This window comes from Notolepis coatsorum, assembly GCF_963971535.1.
Source record: "Notolepis coatsorum genome assembly, chromosome: 6".
In the NCBI taxonomy this organism is placed as follows: Eukaryota; Metazoa; Chordata; class Actinopteri; order Aulopiformes; family Paralepididae; genus Notolepis; species Notolepis coatsorum.
The window spans coordinates 125,537,061-125,551,089 of record NC_140170.1 but is presented as its reverse complement, the minus strand read 5'-3'; the positions used below and the strand labels follow the sequence as shown (position 1 = coordinate 125,551,089).

The window sequence follows — 14,029 nt, the reverse complement described above, 5'->3', positions numbered from 1 at the left end:
TAAAAAAATAATCAATTAGTTTCTTCATTCAATGAGCCACTTCTGACTTCTATTAATTAATTTACTCATACATTTATTTATTCACTACACTCAGTCATTGCTTGCCACACATTTATTTGTTCCTTTTTAATTAATTCATTTGTGCATTCAATCAATTAAATTTATTAATTTATACATGTATATCCACTCGCTCACTTTCTTAGGATTCCCTTCCCCTGCTATGAAGACCCTCATTCAATCATCCATCCATCCACCCATCGTCTCACCTTCTTGGCGTTTCCGGGCCCGGCCATGAAGGCGGACATGTCGAACAGCCTGTTGTTGACCACAGGGAGGATCTTCATGTGGTGGAGTGCAACCCCAGAGAAGCTCCTCATCTTATCCAGCAGGTCAACCCTTTGCTCCGAGTTCATCTTGGTCAGATCGGCGTCCAGGATCACAGTGAGCACTGTCACCGGCTCTTCGTTCCCACAGACAAACGGCTGAACGTCGTTGGTTTCGCTGGCGGCTTGTAGCGCCAGCTGGGCCAGGTCAGCGTCTGCATGCTCTTCAGGGTGGACCTCGATGGAGAACACCTCTGAACGTGAACTAGTGGCACAACACAAGGGGGGGGGGGGGATCAGGCAGCTGCAATTGTCTGACATAAGAAATTAACATTGAAAATATATACAAGCATTTAAGACGACAAAAAAGGAATGTGATTATGGATGTTTTTGAACTTCAATTATACGTTGTATTTGTAATTGTATAAGAAAAGTAATTACACTTAACAAACCAGCTGATACAAATTATGGACTTTTCTTTTTTTAATGACCACTGTGTGTGATCACAGGTACCATAACACACAAAACAAAAAGGACAGATGGGTAACTGTATCCTTCATATATGTTACATTATGTTATGCTGAGAGAAAGTGGTGGCTATCCCCCCACACAGCTGCATTCACACACACACACACACACACACACACACACACACACACACACACACACACACACACACACACACACACACACACACACACACACACACACACACACACACACACACACACACACACACACACACACACACACACACACACACACACACACACACACACACCTCTGCCTCGCATCATTCAATTACCTTGGACTGGAGGAGGCCTTAGTGTCATTGGAGATGGAGACAGAGATATAGAGGACGCCCTTGTCCTCTTCTAAAGGGAGGCCCTGTAGGACTCTGGTCTGGGAGTCCCAGTGCAGCCAACCCGGCAGAGAACTCTTCCCTGTCTCTGTGATCTGGGAGACAAACGAGAGGAGAGAGAAGAGACGAGAAGAGTGTTAAATATGTATTCTCGTGATAATAGAAGATACGGTGGACATTGAATTATTTGAGTGATACTTACTATTAGAGAGAGAGAGAGAGAGAGAGAGAGAGAGGGAGAGAGAGAGAGAGAGATAGAGCGAGAGAGAGAGAGAGAGAGAGAGAGAGAGAGAGAGAGAGAGAAAGAGAGTAAAACATACATTTTCTTTGCTGTGAGATGAGTCAGGGGAAGAGAGAAGAGAACAGAGGTGAATGACAAAGATGTTTAAAAAGATAACTACTAGATAATTATAAATCATGATGTTCAGAAAACTATCTATTCCTGAAAATAAGTTATTCAGATCGCCAAGAAAGAGATGGCCTATCGTATTCCACTACTTCTCAATAAAGCAAAGGATATCTGAAGTAAAAAATAAATAAGAGGGGGCGGCCGGGCAGTGCAGCAGACCAAGCCTCTGTCTACCACCACAGAGACAGTGGGATCGAATCCAGGTGTGGTGCTTCCGGGTTGGCCGACCGTCCATACTAACACAATTGGCAGTGTTAGAGGGTGGGAAACCCGGCGAGGAACAACCCTGGTCGTTGTAAACAGCGACTCCTACAGTTCGGTCGGGGTGCCTGCACAGCAAGGGAAGGATCTAAGAGAGGTAGTGTGACCTTCCACACGTTACACTCTCCCAGTGAGAGTCTGCGCTGCCAGGTGAAAAGAAGCGGTGGGCTGGCTACACATGTGTCGGAGGAAGCATGTGATAGTCTCCGCCCTCCCAGACCGATGGTAGGGGGTAGAGTGCGCAACGACCAGGAAGGGGATTGGGAATTGGCATAACGACTAACATTGGGATAGGAGAAAAATGGAAAAAAATTAGGAAAAAGACAATAAAAAAAAAAAAAAAAAAAAAAAAATATATATATATATATATATATATATATATATATATATAAGAGATGCGCCCACATATTGAAAGAAAAAGCTGGGTTTGTCTTATTTTTGCGGCGTTTTAACATGAATTTTGCAATTGGCTGTAAAACCAAAAGAAACAGCGTCTCTTTCACGTTTTACAGGCCTCGGTTTGTCTGGCATTGAAGTCACGATAACCACCCAAAATAAGGAAATAAATTAACACACTGAAAAGTTATCTCTGGATTTTGAAAGGGAGAGGTCCGTTTAGAGCGGAGGGAGGAAGACATCTTTCAGTTCTCACTTCTCCACATTTTGACCCTTGGTGGAGCCTTTGCCCCTCCCTCTCCCTCTGTTGATATTTGGAGTTGAGCACCTCAAGCTTCTATAAGACTCTCATGACACTTCTGCTTTGTTGAAACATTTACAGTAAAGAAAGTCTTAAAGGAGCAATAGGTGGCCGTTGATTTTGGGCAGAAATATTTTCGAATCCAACAATGCCCTTCCCAATCAGAATGCATCAGGATTACTCCTAAGCCACACCCCCCGGTAGGTAACTAGCAGGCAGCTATGCGTTAGAAGCAAGCTTTTGTGGACGTGCGCAACTGTTATGTGCATAACAAGCATGTGTGCCACTATAGGGTTTGATAGACAGCCTGTTGGTTCCAATCATTTCACTTGGTCGTTCGTTTGATTGGATGTCGTTGTTTTAGCTCCTGTCCCTTACCAGAATGATTGATTTAATTCCGGCGTAAAATGTCTTATTGTTTTTAGTACTATCGATTACTGTCGAGATATAATAAGAAATCTAAAATGTTGCCACAAATCTGTGGCCACCTATTGATCCTTTAAATGTCGATTTAGAGGGCGGCTGATTGGCGCAGTGGGCAAGGCGCTCGCCTCTAACGCAGGAGATGCTGGGTTCGAGCCCAGCTCTCTGCGTTGCTACCGGCTGGCCGGTCGTTCATACTAACACAATTGGCAAGTGTTAGAGGGTGGGAAAGCCGGTGGGTGGGGATTTGACGTTGTGGACAGCGACTCCTACAGGTCGGTTTGGTGACGACGGAAGCAGGAAGTGACGGGGCAGCGTGAGCCTCCCACGCGATACTCCTCGCCACTGAGAGTTCGAGCTGCTGCGGTGAAAAGATGCGACAGGCTGCCTCCTTGTGTACCGGAGGGGACACATGATGCAAGGCTTCTATCCTCACTATAGCCGACCAGTGGGAGGCATAGTCTAGCAACGTTCAAGACAGGGGAGGGAAGAATTGGAAATACGAAATTGGGATGGGAAAAAAATTGAAAATGGGGAGAAAAAGTGGATACAATTTTTTCTTCTTCGATTGAGCCTGAATCAAACCCACAGCATTACGACAGAAGTCTTAAGCCTGAATCAAACCCACAGCATTACGACAGCAGTCTCAGTGTAGTTAGCTGAGCCACAGGGACGCCTCCAACAGCATTGTGGCGGAACTCCAATTCAAGCCTAACTGAAAATGTACAATAACTTAGGCAATTAAGTGTCTTGCGCCGCCCTGTAGCAGGACACACATAAAAAGGAATGGATGGTAGGGGAGTGACAATGCATCCCTCCCACACATAAATCCAAAACAAGAACACATGCAGGCCTCGCTCCCCAGACCCTACAAGTTAATTCTGCCACTAATAAATCTTTGGTTGATAAATTATGTAGAGGCAGCGCTCCCAAGGCACATCATTAATGCACTAACAGACACATAGGCAGCACTGGGGGGGGGGACACAAACATAGTCACACACACACGCGCGCGCACGCATTGAACGATATGGACCGACAGACACACAACATACGTGTATACAGATGCACACGCACATGCAATACCTACTCTCACTCTTTCTACTCAACTCTCTATTTGAAACAGACACAAATAAGACTTTCAGTTCAGTCTTGGTCGGTGTGTGGGCATTATCATCTTATCTGCAGTACTGAGCAAACACTGACTAAGATAAGATAAGATGTTCCTTTGTTAATCAGGGGTCATATAAGCAGCACAGTGGAGGGGGAGGGGAGGCACAGGCAAGGTCATAGAAATTACAATAAATATATATGAGAATACAAAATATGCCCATGGTTAGATATATATAGCTGACTGAGTCTACTCTGTACTCTGTACAATGTGCAATACCCCATACTTAGCCTACCCTGGTATAAATACATTGATTCAAATATGTGAATACAAATAAGATTTAAGGCGCTAGTAAATGTATGAGTGATGTCAGTGTCAGTGATGTGCAGATATGCGAGTCCTGAGGCACGCATGCACGCAGACACACTCTGGTCAGCAGCTGGACATTTTAACAACCACCTCTCCACGGAGCCCCATTCCTTTACAACTCCTCCCTCTACATAACCTTGATGGCACCTCCTTGCTAGGATACATTATGAAACACATCCATCCCTGATAACCACAGGTTTTAGGAAGGTAACAAGCTAAAAATGGTCAACATACAACTTTTCATTATACATAAAAGCATATCCTATCTGTATGTTATTCTTCTCCCTAAAAGACACAGGTGAGAATAGCTGTGTCTCATAAACATAGAGGCATGCTTGCTTTAATTGATCAGGACGTCATAAATGTATGATAACCAGCAAACATTCTCCTAAGTTGGCCCTGGTTGCACCCAGAAAACACGGCCTCTCATTTACCTGCTGCGAGCTAAAGTGGGTAAATAAAAGGAGGTGCGTTTGATTTGATTTGTCAGGTAACTGAACAGCCTCAAGGCTAACAAGCCTCCTACAACTGGAGTCAAGCGGAGTCCACTTTTGGATTCCGGCTTTCAATTTGGCAATTTTTCGAACCGAGTTGCTGCTGACTTAACCGGTGATACATTATGAAAGGGATTCATTCTGCTTATCACAACCCTTGTTACTTGAATAGGCCTACATGTATCTGGTTAATGGAAAAAAAATTATTTCGCCATGGATTTGTATTGAAATAAAATATTTGTAACACCCTCTTATCCTGGAACAGGGTTTTCATCAAAATGTCATTCAAATGTGTGTATTTTTTTCTTGCGCATTATGCTTGGGCCTAAGGGTTAGTGTGTGCTTAACCCATAGATGTACGACCCTGAGATGCATAACGGTAAAAAAAATAATAATAATAATAATAAATAAATACCTATATTCCAATCTGTGTGATTTTCTTAAACTATGGCATATTATGTAAAACAGATTCTTCAACTCCCCATCCCTGCACGTAACCCACACCACTGGCAAGGTTACTGCAACCTAAGCTGATCCAAAAGCTAGGGAAAAGTGTGCTTTTGGGACACATCAAAGGCAGGCAACTAAGAGACTGGGGTGCTTTGAGAAACAATTTTATTGATGGACACAAGGGGAATTCTGAGTATGAGATGCGGGCATAGAGTATCTGTTGACATTTACAAATCACAAAAAAAGCTAAATGAAACAAAAATAAAAAGACCAAGAGAGTTCCTGTTTATAGCTTTGAGAGACTTGTTCTTACATTTACATTTAGTCATTTAGCTGACGCTTTTATCCTAAGCGACTTACAAGTTCTGTACGACAAGTCATCAGGAAGGGCACAACTCTATCAGCTGAGTAACAATGTTCTTGATCAGAATTAGCCTGAACATTCACGGGGTGCGAGGAGGAGACATGTGCTTTTTTCAGAGAAAAACAACAAGGTCCCTCGGAGGGTAAAATCACATACTTCTCGTGGGCAACTATGAAAAGAGACTACTTTTGTGGAAATGTTGGCGGGCGATTTTGGGAATGAGTCATTGACATCTGTGCTGAAGTCTAAGTGTAGCTGTCACCCCCCAGTTGTGATCACAGCGGTCTGGCTCATCTGCTTTGCCCGTTTGGCCCCTCTCGCTTAAAAAAAGCGTTAATTAAAACGAGGGGAATGATAATCTCATCAAAGACGTGGTGTGTTTGATCATCACACACACGCACACACACAGATGCGCGCGCGCACACACACACACACGCACACACACACATGCACCATCCACAAAGCTGCCGTGACTATCAACACTATTAATGCAATGGTGGAAATATGACGCAACAGCAGGGGTGAAGATGCATCTGAAGTCGATTTGATTGACTGGGCGTAAAACATTGCAAGACATTATCGCCTGTCAACATTTTCATTCTATACTTCACTGTGTGTGTCCCTGTATTCACCCTCTTCTTTTAAAGCTACAATCCATGATCCGTACAAGTGACAGTCACTCCAAGTATAAGGACAGTGTTTTCCACAAGTTCCTGGGCAAAAAAGAGTTGTGGCGAGTCGCGACAAATTGTGTAGGAGAAGATATGCAATCAATGCTGTCATCAGAACTGTGTACACAGTACATGCAAATACGCTGGGAAGGTTCACACACACACACACACACACACACACACACACACACACACACACACACACACACACACACACACACACAAAAATGAAAAATATAATTTATTTATATTTCCATGCATCTTACGTTCAAAATTAAGACTTGAGACAGGAATCGAAATAATAGCCTACCTGGAACTAGTGATCTATTCGATGGCAGGAGTATAGCTACCTAAGCTTTGTGTTAAACATTCTGTTCATATTCACTGTTTGCAAACCCGTGATCAGACCGCTTGGATTTATGTAGTAGGTATCCATTATCAATTTTAATGGACACCTGCCAACCAATCAGAATAGAGTATTCACCCAGGCCATGGTATAATCATTTCTTTTACCTTCTGCTGTTTTATGGTTGTAAAATGAATAATGTACCCAGCTGCTGTGTAAACGACCGTATATGTGCAGCTGTTTATGATCCTCCTTTGCTAGGAGTTGGCTATAATGCTAATATGGCGCTCCAGTTGATAGCTCTAGCCTCAATGCTGACAAATGGACACAAGGGGGCGATGTAAAGTACGTTTTGTACGGGAAAACTATTTCAGACAGAAGTCCTTTTAAAATGATACCAGTCCCTTGGATGTTGTTGGTGGGTCACTGCACCTGGATGGGAAACACTGAATAATGTTGCATGCATCGCTATGATGACTTGAGATGATTGAATTGCGAAACACCCATGGGTGATAATGGTGGTAATCTCTCTGGTATTACAGTATCTACCTATAGCATTAATGTTATCAAAGAGAGGAAAATGTCCCTCATATTTTCTTTCTGAGAGGCAAGAATTTTCATCATCACAGAACCCGAGAGGGGATGAAAGAGAGAGAGAGAGTGATAGAGAGAGAGAGAGAGAGAGAGAGAGAGAGAGAGAGAGAGAGAGAGAGAGATACAGAGAGAGAGAGAGAGAGAGAGAGAGAGAGAGAGAGAGAGAGAGAGAGAGAGAGAGAGAGAGATACAGAGATACAGAGATACAGAGAGGCAGAGACTGGAGGCTGAGGGAGGCTGTGATTCCCTCTAAACAGAGAGATATTACGTTGAGGCAGTGAGTAGGCTGGGCGTGCGAGGGAAAGAAAGCAGGTCATTGTCGCAGAGAGGAGGAAGGGGAGAGGAGGACAGGGAGAAAGGCCTCCATTGTTACAGGGAACCGCAACAGCTCCACAGATAAGCCTCATATTTTGGAGGAGGAAGAGAGAGAGAGAGGTGGGGGGGGGGGGGGGTGGAGGCACAGCCCGGGCATGTTGCCGTGATATGATATGATGATGATGTGGGTGAAATGGAGGAGGAGAACCGGAGAGGAAGGAGGGTGAGAAAGAGGGAGGGACGGAAGGGAAGGAAAGAGGAAAGGAGAGAAAGAAGGATAAAGGGAAGTTAACGGGAAATAGAGGAGAACGATGACGAGAGAGAGAGACAGAGAGAGAGAGATAGAGCGTTGTGACACAGAAGGAGAGCATATGGAGAGAGAGAGAATGCCGAGAGGGAGGGAGAGAGAGAGAGAGAGATAGAGAGAGAGAGAGAGAGAGAGAGAGAGAGAGAGAGAGAGAGAGAGAGAGAGAGAGAGAGAGAGAGAGAGAGAGAGAGAGAGGGAGAGAGAGAGAGTGTGTAGGGGGAATTGCTGGCGCAGTCAAGTGTTTCCAGTGGAAAATGTGAGACAGTGAGATGGGGAGGAATGGATGGATGGATAGAGAGAGCGATAGAGTGAGGAGGGAGGAAGTAGGGAGGGTCCTTTGGGTGGCCAACGGGCAGGCGAATGTTCAGTCTTTCAGCCCATTTTCTACCGTTAAAAATGCATTCCTGGCCCCGGCCCATAGCAGGCACACTTTGCACACATGCACTGCAATCCAGGAATGGGTAATGTGTTCCTGCATGGTGCAGGAAAAATCTCCACTATTTGGATATATGATTATTATTATTATTCGTTTTTTTATTATTACTCAAATTGAAAGTTCAGATGTATTATTTTTTATATGACCCTCTGACCCACTAAACCCATAGAAAATTCCCCTTCATTCCTCAACAACAGACTTTTTGCAAGGTCGCCGGACAGTGGCCATATGACATATGAATCTATATTCTCCATGGGAAGAAAAATATGAAATGTAATCAATTCCAAGAGATGTGTTTCTAGGTGTGGTCTATAAAGAGTGAAGAGGTCAGCTGGAGGACGATGGGGTTTAGGAGCAGAGTTCCCGCTAGCCGTGTCCTTGGCCGGCCAACGTGGCCGATAAGATTCTAATTTACTGGCCAAGTGTAAAGGTTTAACGGCCATATCATGTAGGCCTAATAGGCCTACACATGCAGCCATAAAGACATGCATGAAACCATGGTTAGGGGAAGTCATCATAAGTACTTATCGGTCACATGAGTCTTGGCAGACGACTCCTTCTGACAATCTCACATTACAGAGTGCTAATGTTACGTTATCGACTGTAATGCATAATTAGCCAGCATAGCATTAGCGTCCTGAGTATCATACTTGTTGCCTCGCTGAAAGATTGGTCAGTTTTCTGTTTTCTTGTCCACTGGTACTGCCGTTCAAGTTTCAAGTTTCTTTAATAGTTGTCATACAGAAGTACAGAATACTTTTATACAAAATGCTTCTTACTGTTACGCTCCAGAGACTGTGCAAGACAAGATAAGTATGAAATAAAATAACATAGTATAGCATGTAAATTAGAAGTAAAAAAAATGAGGTCACAGTGTTCAGTATAGACATATGTACAATGTTCGATGCAGAATAGACGTAACTGAGTTACCATATAATATACAATACTGTGCAGTGTACTAATACAATACTATATGGTGCAAGGCAGAAGTGGGATGAGGTGCAATTTAGGTACAATTTACAGTGGGTGTACGAGTTGTAGTGCAAATCCTTTATCAATAAATATAAAGTGTGTTTGTGTGGTTTAAGTGAGTGTGTGCGTGTGGGTGTGTGTGCTGTGTGCATTTGATGGTTGTTGCATAGTGTTTATTGTTCGTTTAGCAGCCTGATGGCCTGGGGATAGAAGCTTCTTCTGAGTCTTTCTGTGCTCGCCTTAAGACTCCGGTATCGCTTGCCTGACCGCAGCAGTTCAAAGAGGCAGTTGTTCGGGTGGCTCGAGTCCTTAATAATTCTCTTAGCCTTCCCCCTGCACCGCTTGTTGTAAATGTTCTGGAGGGTGGGAAGCCGGAAGCCCCCCTCCAATTGTGCGTTCGGCTGAACGTGTCACTCTTTGTAGTCTGCTACGGTCTTGTGCAGTGCTATTCCCAAACCAGGAGGTGATGTTGCCAGTCAGGATGCTCTCTATTGTACATGAGTAGAAGTTCCTAAGGATCTTCTGACTGACTTGGAACTTCCTTAGGTGCCTGAGGAAGTAGAGGCGTTGTCGTGCCTTCTTCACAACACTGTCAATGTGTGTGGTCCATGTCAAGTCCTCGGATATGTGGGCTCCGAGGTACTTGAAACTGTTCACTCTCTCAACCGGTGCCCCGTCGATGCTGAGGGGGCTGTAGTCCTTGACCCCCGACCTCCTGAAGTCCACAATCATCTCTTTTGTTTTGCTGACGTTCAGGGAGAGGCAGTTCTCCTGACACCACTGTGACAGATTCTCTACCTCTTCCAGGTAGGCCCTCTCGTCGTTGGCAGAGATCAGGCCCACCACTACTGTGTCATCAGCAAATTTGATGATTGTGTTGTTGTTCGTGTGTGTGATTGTTGAGCGTGATGGATGAGGAGGTGCAGTTGCCTGCTCTTACCACCTGGGGTCTGCCCGTCAGGAAGTCCAGGACCCACTGGCAGAGGTCATAGTTCAAGCCCAGGTCCCTGAGCTTGGCTATGAGTTTGGAGGGGACTATGGTATTGAATGCTGAGCTGTAGTCGATGAACAGCATTCTCACATAGTTCCCCTGCCTCTTGTCCAGGTGTGATGCTGCTGTGTGCAGCACATGGGCTATGGCGTCCTCCGTGGACCTGTTGGGGCGATATGCAAATTGCAGGGGGTCCAGGTTGATGGGGAGGGAGGAACAGATGTAGCCCTTCACTAGCTTCTCAAAGCACTTCATGGCTATGGAGGTGAGGGCTACAGGGCAGTAGTCGTTGAGGCAAGCAGGCTTGGATTTTGTATAAATGGATGTCTGCTTCACCATTACTGTAGCCTACCGCAGCTGAGGGCTTTGTGTGTTACTGCCAGAAAATGCACTCACCATTTCATGTGGCAGGAAAGTGCAGTGGTCTACTAAGCCTCCAGTAGGGCAGGGCAGTATAGTCTACTAAGTATCCAGTAGGGCAGGGCAGTAGTCTACTAAGTATCCAGTAGGGCAGGGCAGTAGTCTACTAAGTCTTCAGTGACCCACAGTTGCCACACACTAACACATAATTCACTTGCCACAGTCAATGTAATGAAAACACATGTGACCAGGCACAGACTCTGGGTCCTCTAGAATGGTCTTCAATTGTATTTGTATTTTTTACATGAAATGAAAGTACACTTGTACAAATTGGGCGGATAATTTCAATCTATGTCTTATGAATCATGCTGATAAACACTACTCATTCCTGAGCTATGGGGCTTCAAATAAAACCGTAGCCATTTCTCTTTCTATGCTAATGACTACTTTACCCAGAAAGCAATGTAACACCCCCCCCCCCCCCCCCCCCCCCGCACCCCCTGAGTTGACACCTTCAGTCTGAGAGAAGCCCTGCCTTTGTTGGTCTAATGACTGACTTGTGATCCCGCTTCTATCCCCACGTCCGTCAATATACACTGGCTAACAGAAACCCTGTTTGGGAGGATACTGACATTAGCAGCATAAGGAAGACATTATGGGCTGTGGGATTATAAAAACGCCATTAAAGTGGTTGTGATTGCTGTGTGCAGTACAGGAGAAGGCCTGGCGTGCAAACACAGATGTACTGATGCTCACACACAAGCATGTGCACGCTCACGCACATGCATGTGTATACACACAGAGAGAGAACCACAAACATGTCTTATTTCTAGTCCCTAAGCTATAATGAGTGAGGACGAGCTTAGTCTGCACTATACAGCGTGCACACACACACAGCAGAAGCAACATACTGTGAACCTGGTTGCCATGGACTCTCTCTCTCTCTCTCTCTCTCTCTCTCTCTCTCTCTCTCTCTCTCTCTCTCTCTCTCTCTCCACACCTCCCTCTCTGTGTGTGTGTTTGTAAACACCATTTGCTTGCAGTTTACACAATGATTTAAGCCAACAGAAGCTGCACTTTGTTCCCTTCCAGCTGTGTATGTTGTTGAATGTGCGTATGTGTGTGTCTGAGAGCGTGCGAGAGAGAGATATAGAGAGAGAGATATATAGAGAGAGAGAGAGAGAGAGAGAGAGAGAGAGAGAGAGAGAGAGAGAGAGAGAGAGAGAGAGAGAGAGAGAGAGAGAGAGAGAGACTCTGACAGTCTGAAGGAGACTTGAGGACACACTAGCTAACGTCTCTGTTTGCTACTTATTATTATTATTCAAAGTGTACTATTTTGGTAAGCAAAAGTAACCAAAATTACAGTATATATAAATATATATATACCATATATATTTAATCACATCACAAGTACAATATTTAAAACACTAAATGCAACTTAATCAGTTTTCTTATACAACTTTAGTATAACAGGTAAACAAAGTAAGGCTGGATTATGGCAACAATCATAATCACGATTATTTTGATTGATATTGAAATCATGATTATTAAACACAATTACTCATTGATTTGAGAACATCATATAATTACGACTGAATTAGTTTCACCTTTCTTCTTGACCAAAGGCTGCCTTTCTGTCATCTTCTACAAGTTACCAAAAAACATGAACTGAAACTACTGTTTGGGATTATGCGGGAGGGGCTGAACACACTGCTGTGAAGGAAGGGTGCGCTGCATCTACAACCAGAACTAAATGAGAGCAGCGTGGCAAACGTTTTATCTCAATGATGTTGTTTTTATAATCATGGCATGGGAAGCAAAAATCATAATTGAAATTGAAACTTGATTATCACCCAGCCCTAATATAAAGCATACTTACCTAAGTATACAAATTATAGTTTCAGAAAATATACTGAAGTATACCTTACTTGGGAGGTCATAGATGCTGTGTGTGTGTGTGTGTGTGTGTGTGTGTGTGTGTGTGTGTGTGTGTGTGCGTGCGTGTGTGCGTGCACGTGTGATTGTGCATGGGGAGTGTGCGTATATGGAGGGGAGAAAGACTGATAAAAGAGAGGTGAGAGAGAAGACGAGAAATATGCGTGTGTGTTTGCGCGTCATCTCTGTGGTTCAGAATAACTGTGTGTGTTATTTATCTGTATCAGCATGTGGCTCGTTTTCTGCAGTCTCATCTCCTAGTCAGAGTAACACTAAAGGCGCTCCCATAGTCCAGCAGACTGTACACAGAGCAGACTCCGCGGACGTCCGCGCGGACTCTTGAGCTTTGATCTCAGCGGACAGCAGACCCACAGGTGGGAAGCTCCTATTTTCTGACGCGCGGACATCCGCGCCGCTGACTTGGTGTCACACAAAACGCTGCTCGGCGTTTTGGTTGACATCGAACTGCATTTAATGTGACGCCGATCTGCATTTTACTCTGAACACTCGCTCTGTGCCAAGAGAGATGTTTGAATGGCTTTTCTAAATGAAGTGTGTAAAATTGCCAGTTTTATTTCAAAATATTGGAAACGGAGATAACATAGAATGTTATCTCCGTTTCCAATATTTTGAAATAAACTGGTGCTTTTATTTCATGCAATGCGTGTCTTTTCAGCACCACGCGCTGTCCACCTCAAGCCTATACGGTACATTGCATCTCGCTGCCTATAATATACCTGTTATTCAAGTGCGTAAAACTGCCCGTTTTATTATCGAAATATTGGAAACGGAGATACATACTCTTTATTTTGACATCGGATGACGACGACATGACAGAAGTTGAACAGCGTGGGGACAATTGTGTAAACTGCCGCGTGACATGTAGGAAATTGGTCCGCGGAGGTCCGCTCGACTATGAAGGCTCAAAGAGTCCGCGCGGACCTCCGCGGGGTCTGCTCTGTGTACAGTCTGCTGGACTATGGGAGCGCCTTAAGGCTGGGGAGGAAATACTCACTGCCTCTCAGCATAGAGAGACACACACATGCACATGCACACGCACACGCACACACACACACACACACACACACACACACACACACACACACACACACCTCAGATAGTACATAAATGCAGACACATTTTCCCACTGGTACAATATGTGATGTGGTAGGGGACAATACGCCCTGAAACACAACATTATGAATTCTGGTCACCTTATCCAACCAGGGCTTAACACTAACTAACACTAATGTAGCACATGTGTGCTGCAAGAAATGTGTAGCACAATTCAAAGAGTTAAAGTTACAAATGTAATGATATTTTCCACAAACGACATCAAC

General features: G+C 44.4%; 1 protein-coding gene across 1 annotated transcript in view; it reads right to left on the bottom strand.

The window, feature by feature from the left end:
- The window catches only part of dag1 (dystroglycan 1), a gene marked incomplete at its 5' end in the record, with an annotated part of 76,746 nt that overhangs the window by 4,462 nt on the left and 58,255 nt on the right, over window positions 1-14,029 (bottom strand). The window contains 2 exons of the mRNA XM_084315738.1: window positions 267-588; window positions 1,129-1,280. Coding sequence (XP_084171864.1) covers window positions 267-588; window positions 1,129-1,280 — 474 coding nt within the window. The remainder of the gene's footprint in view (window positions 1-266; window positions 589-1,128; window positions 1,281-14,029) is intronic.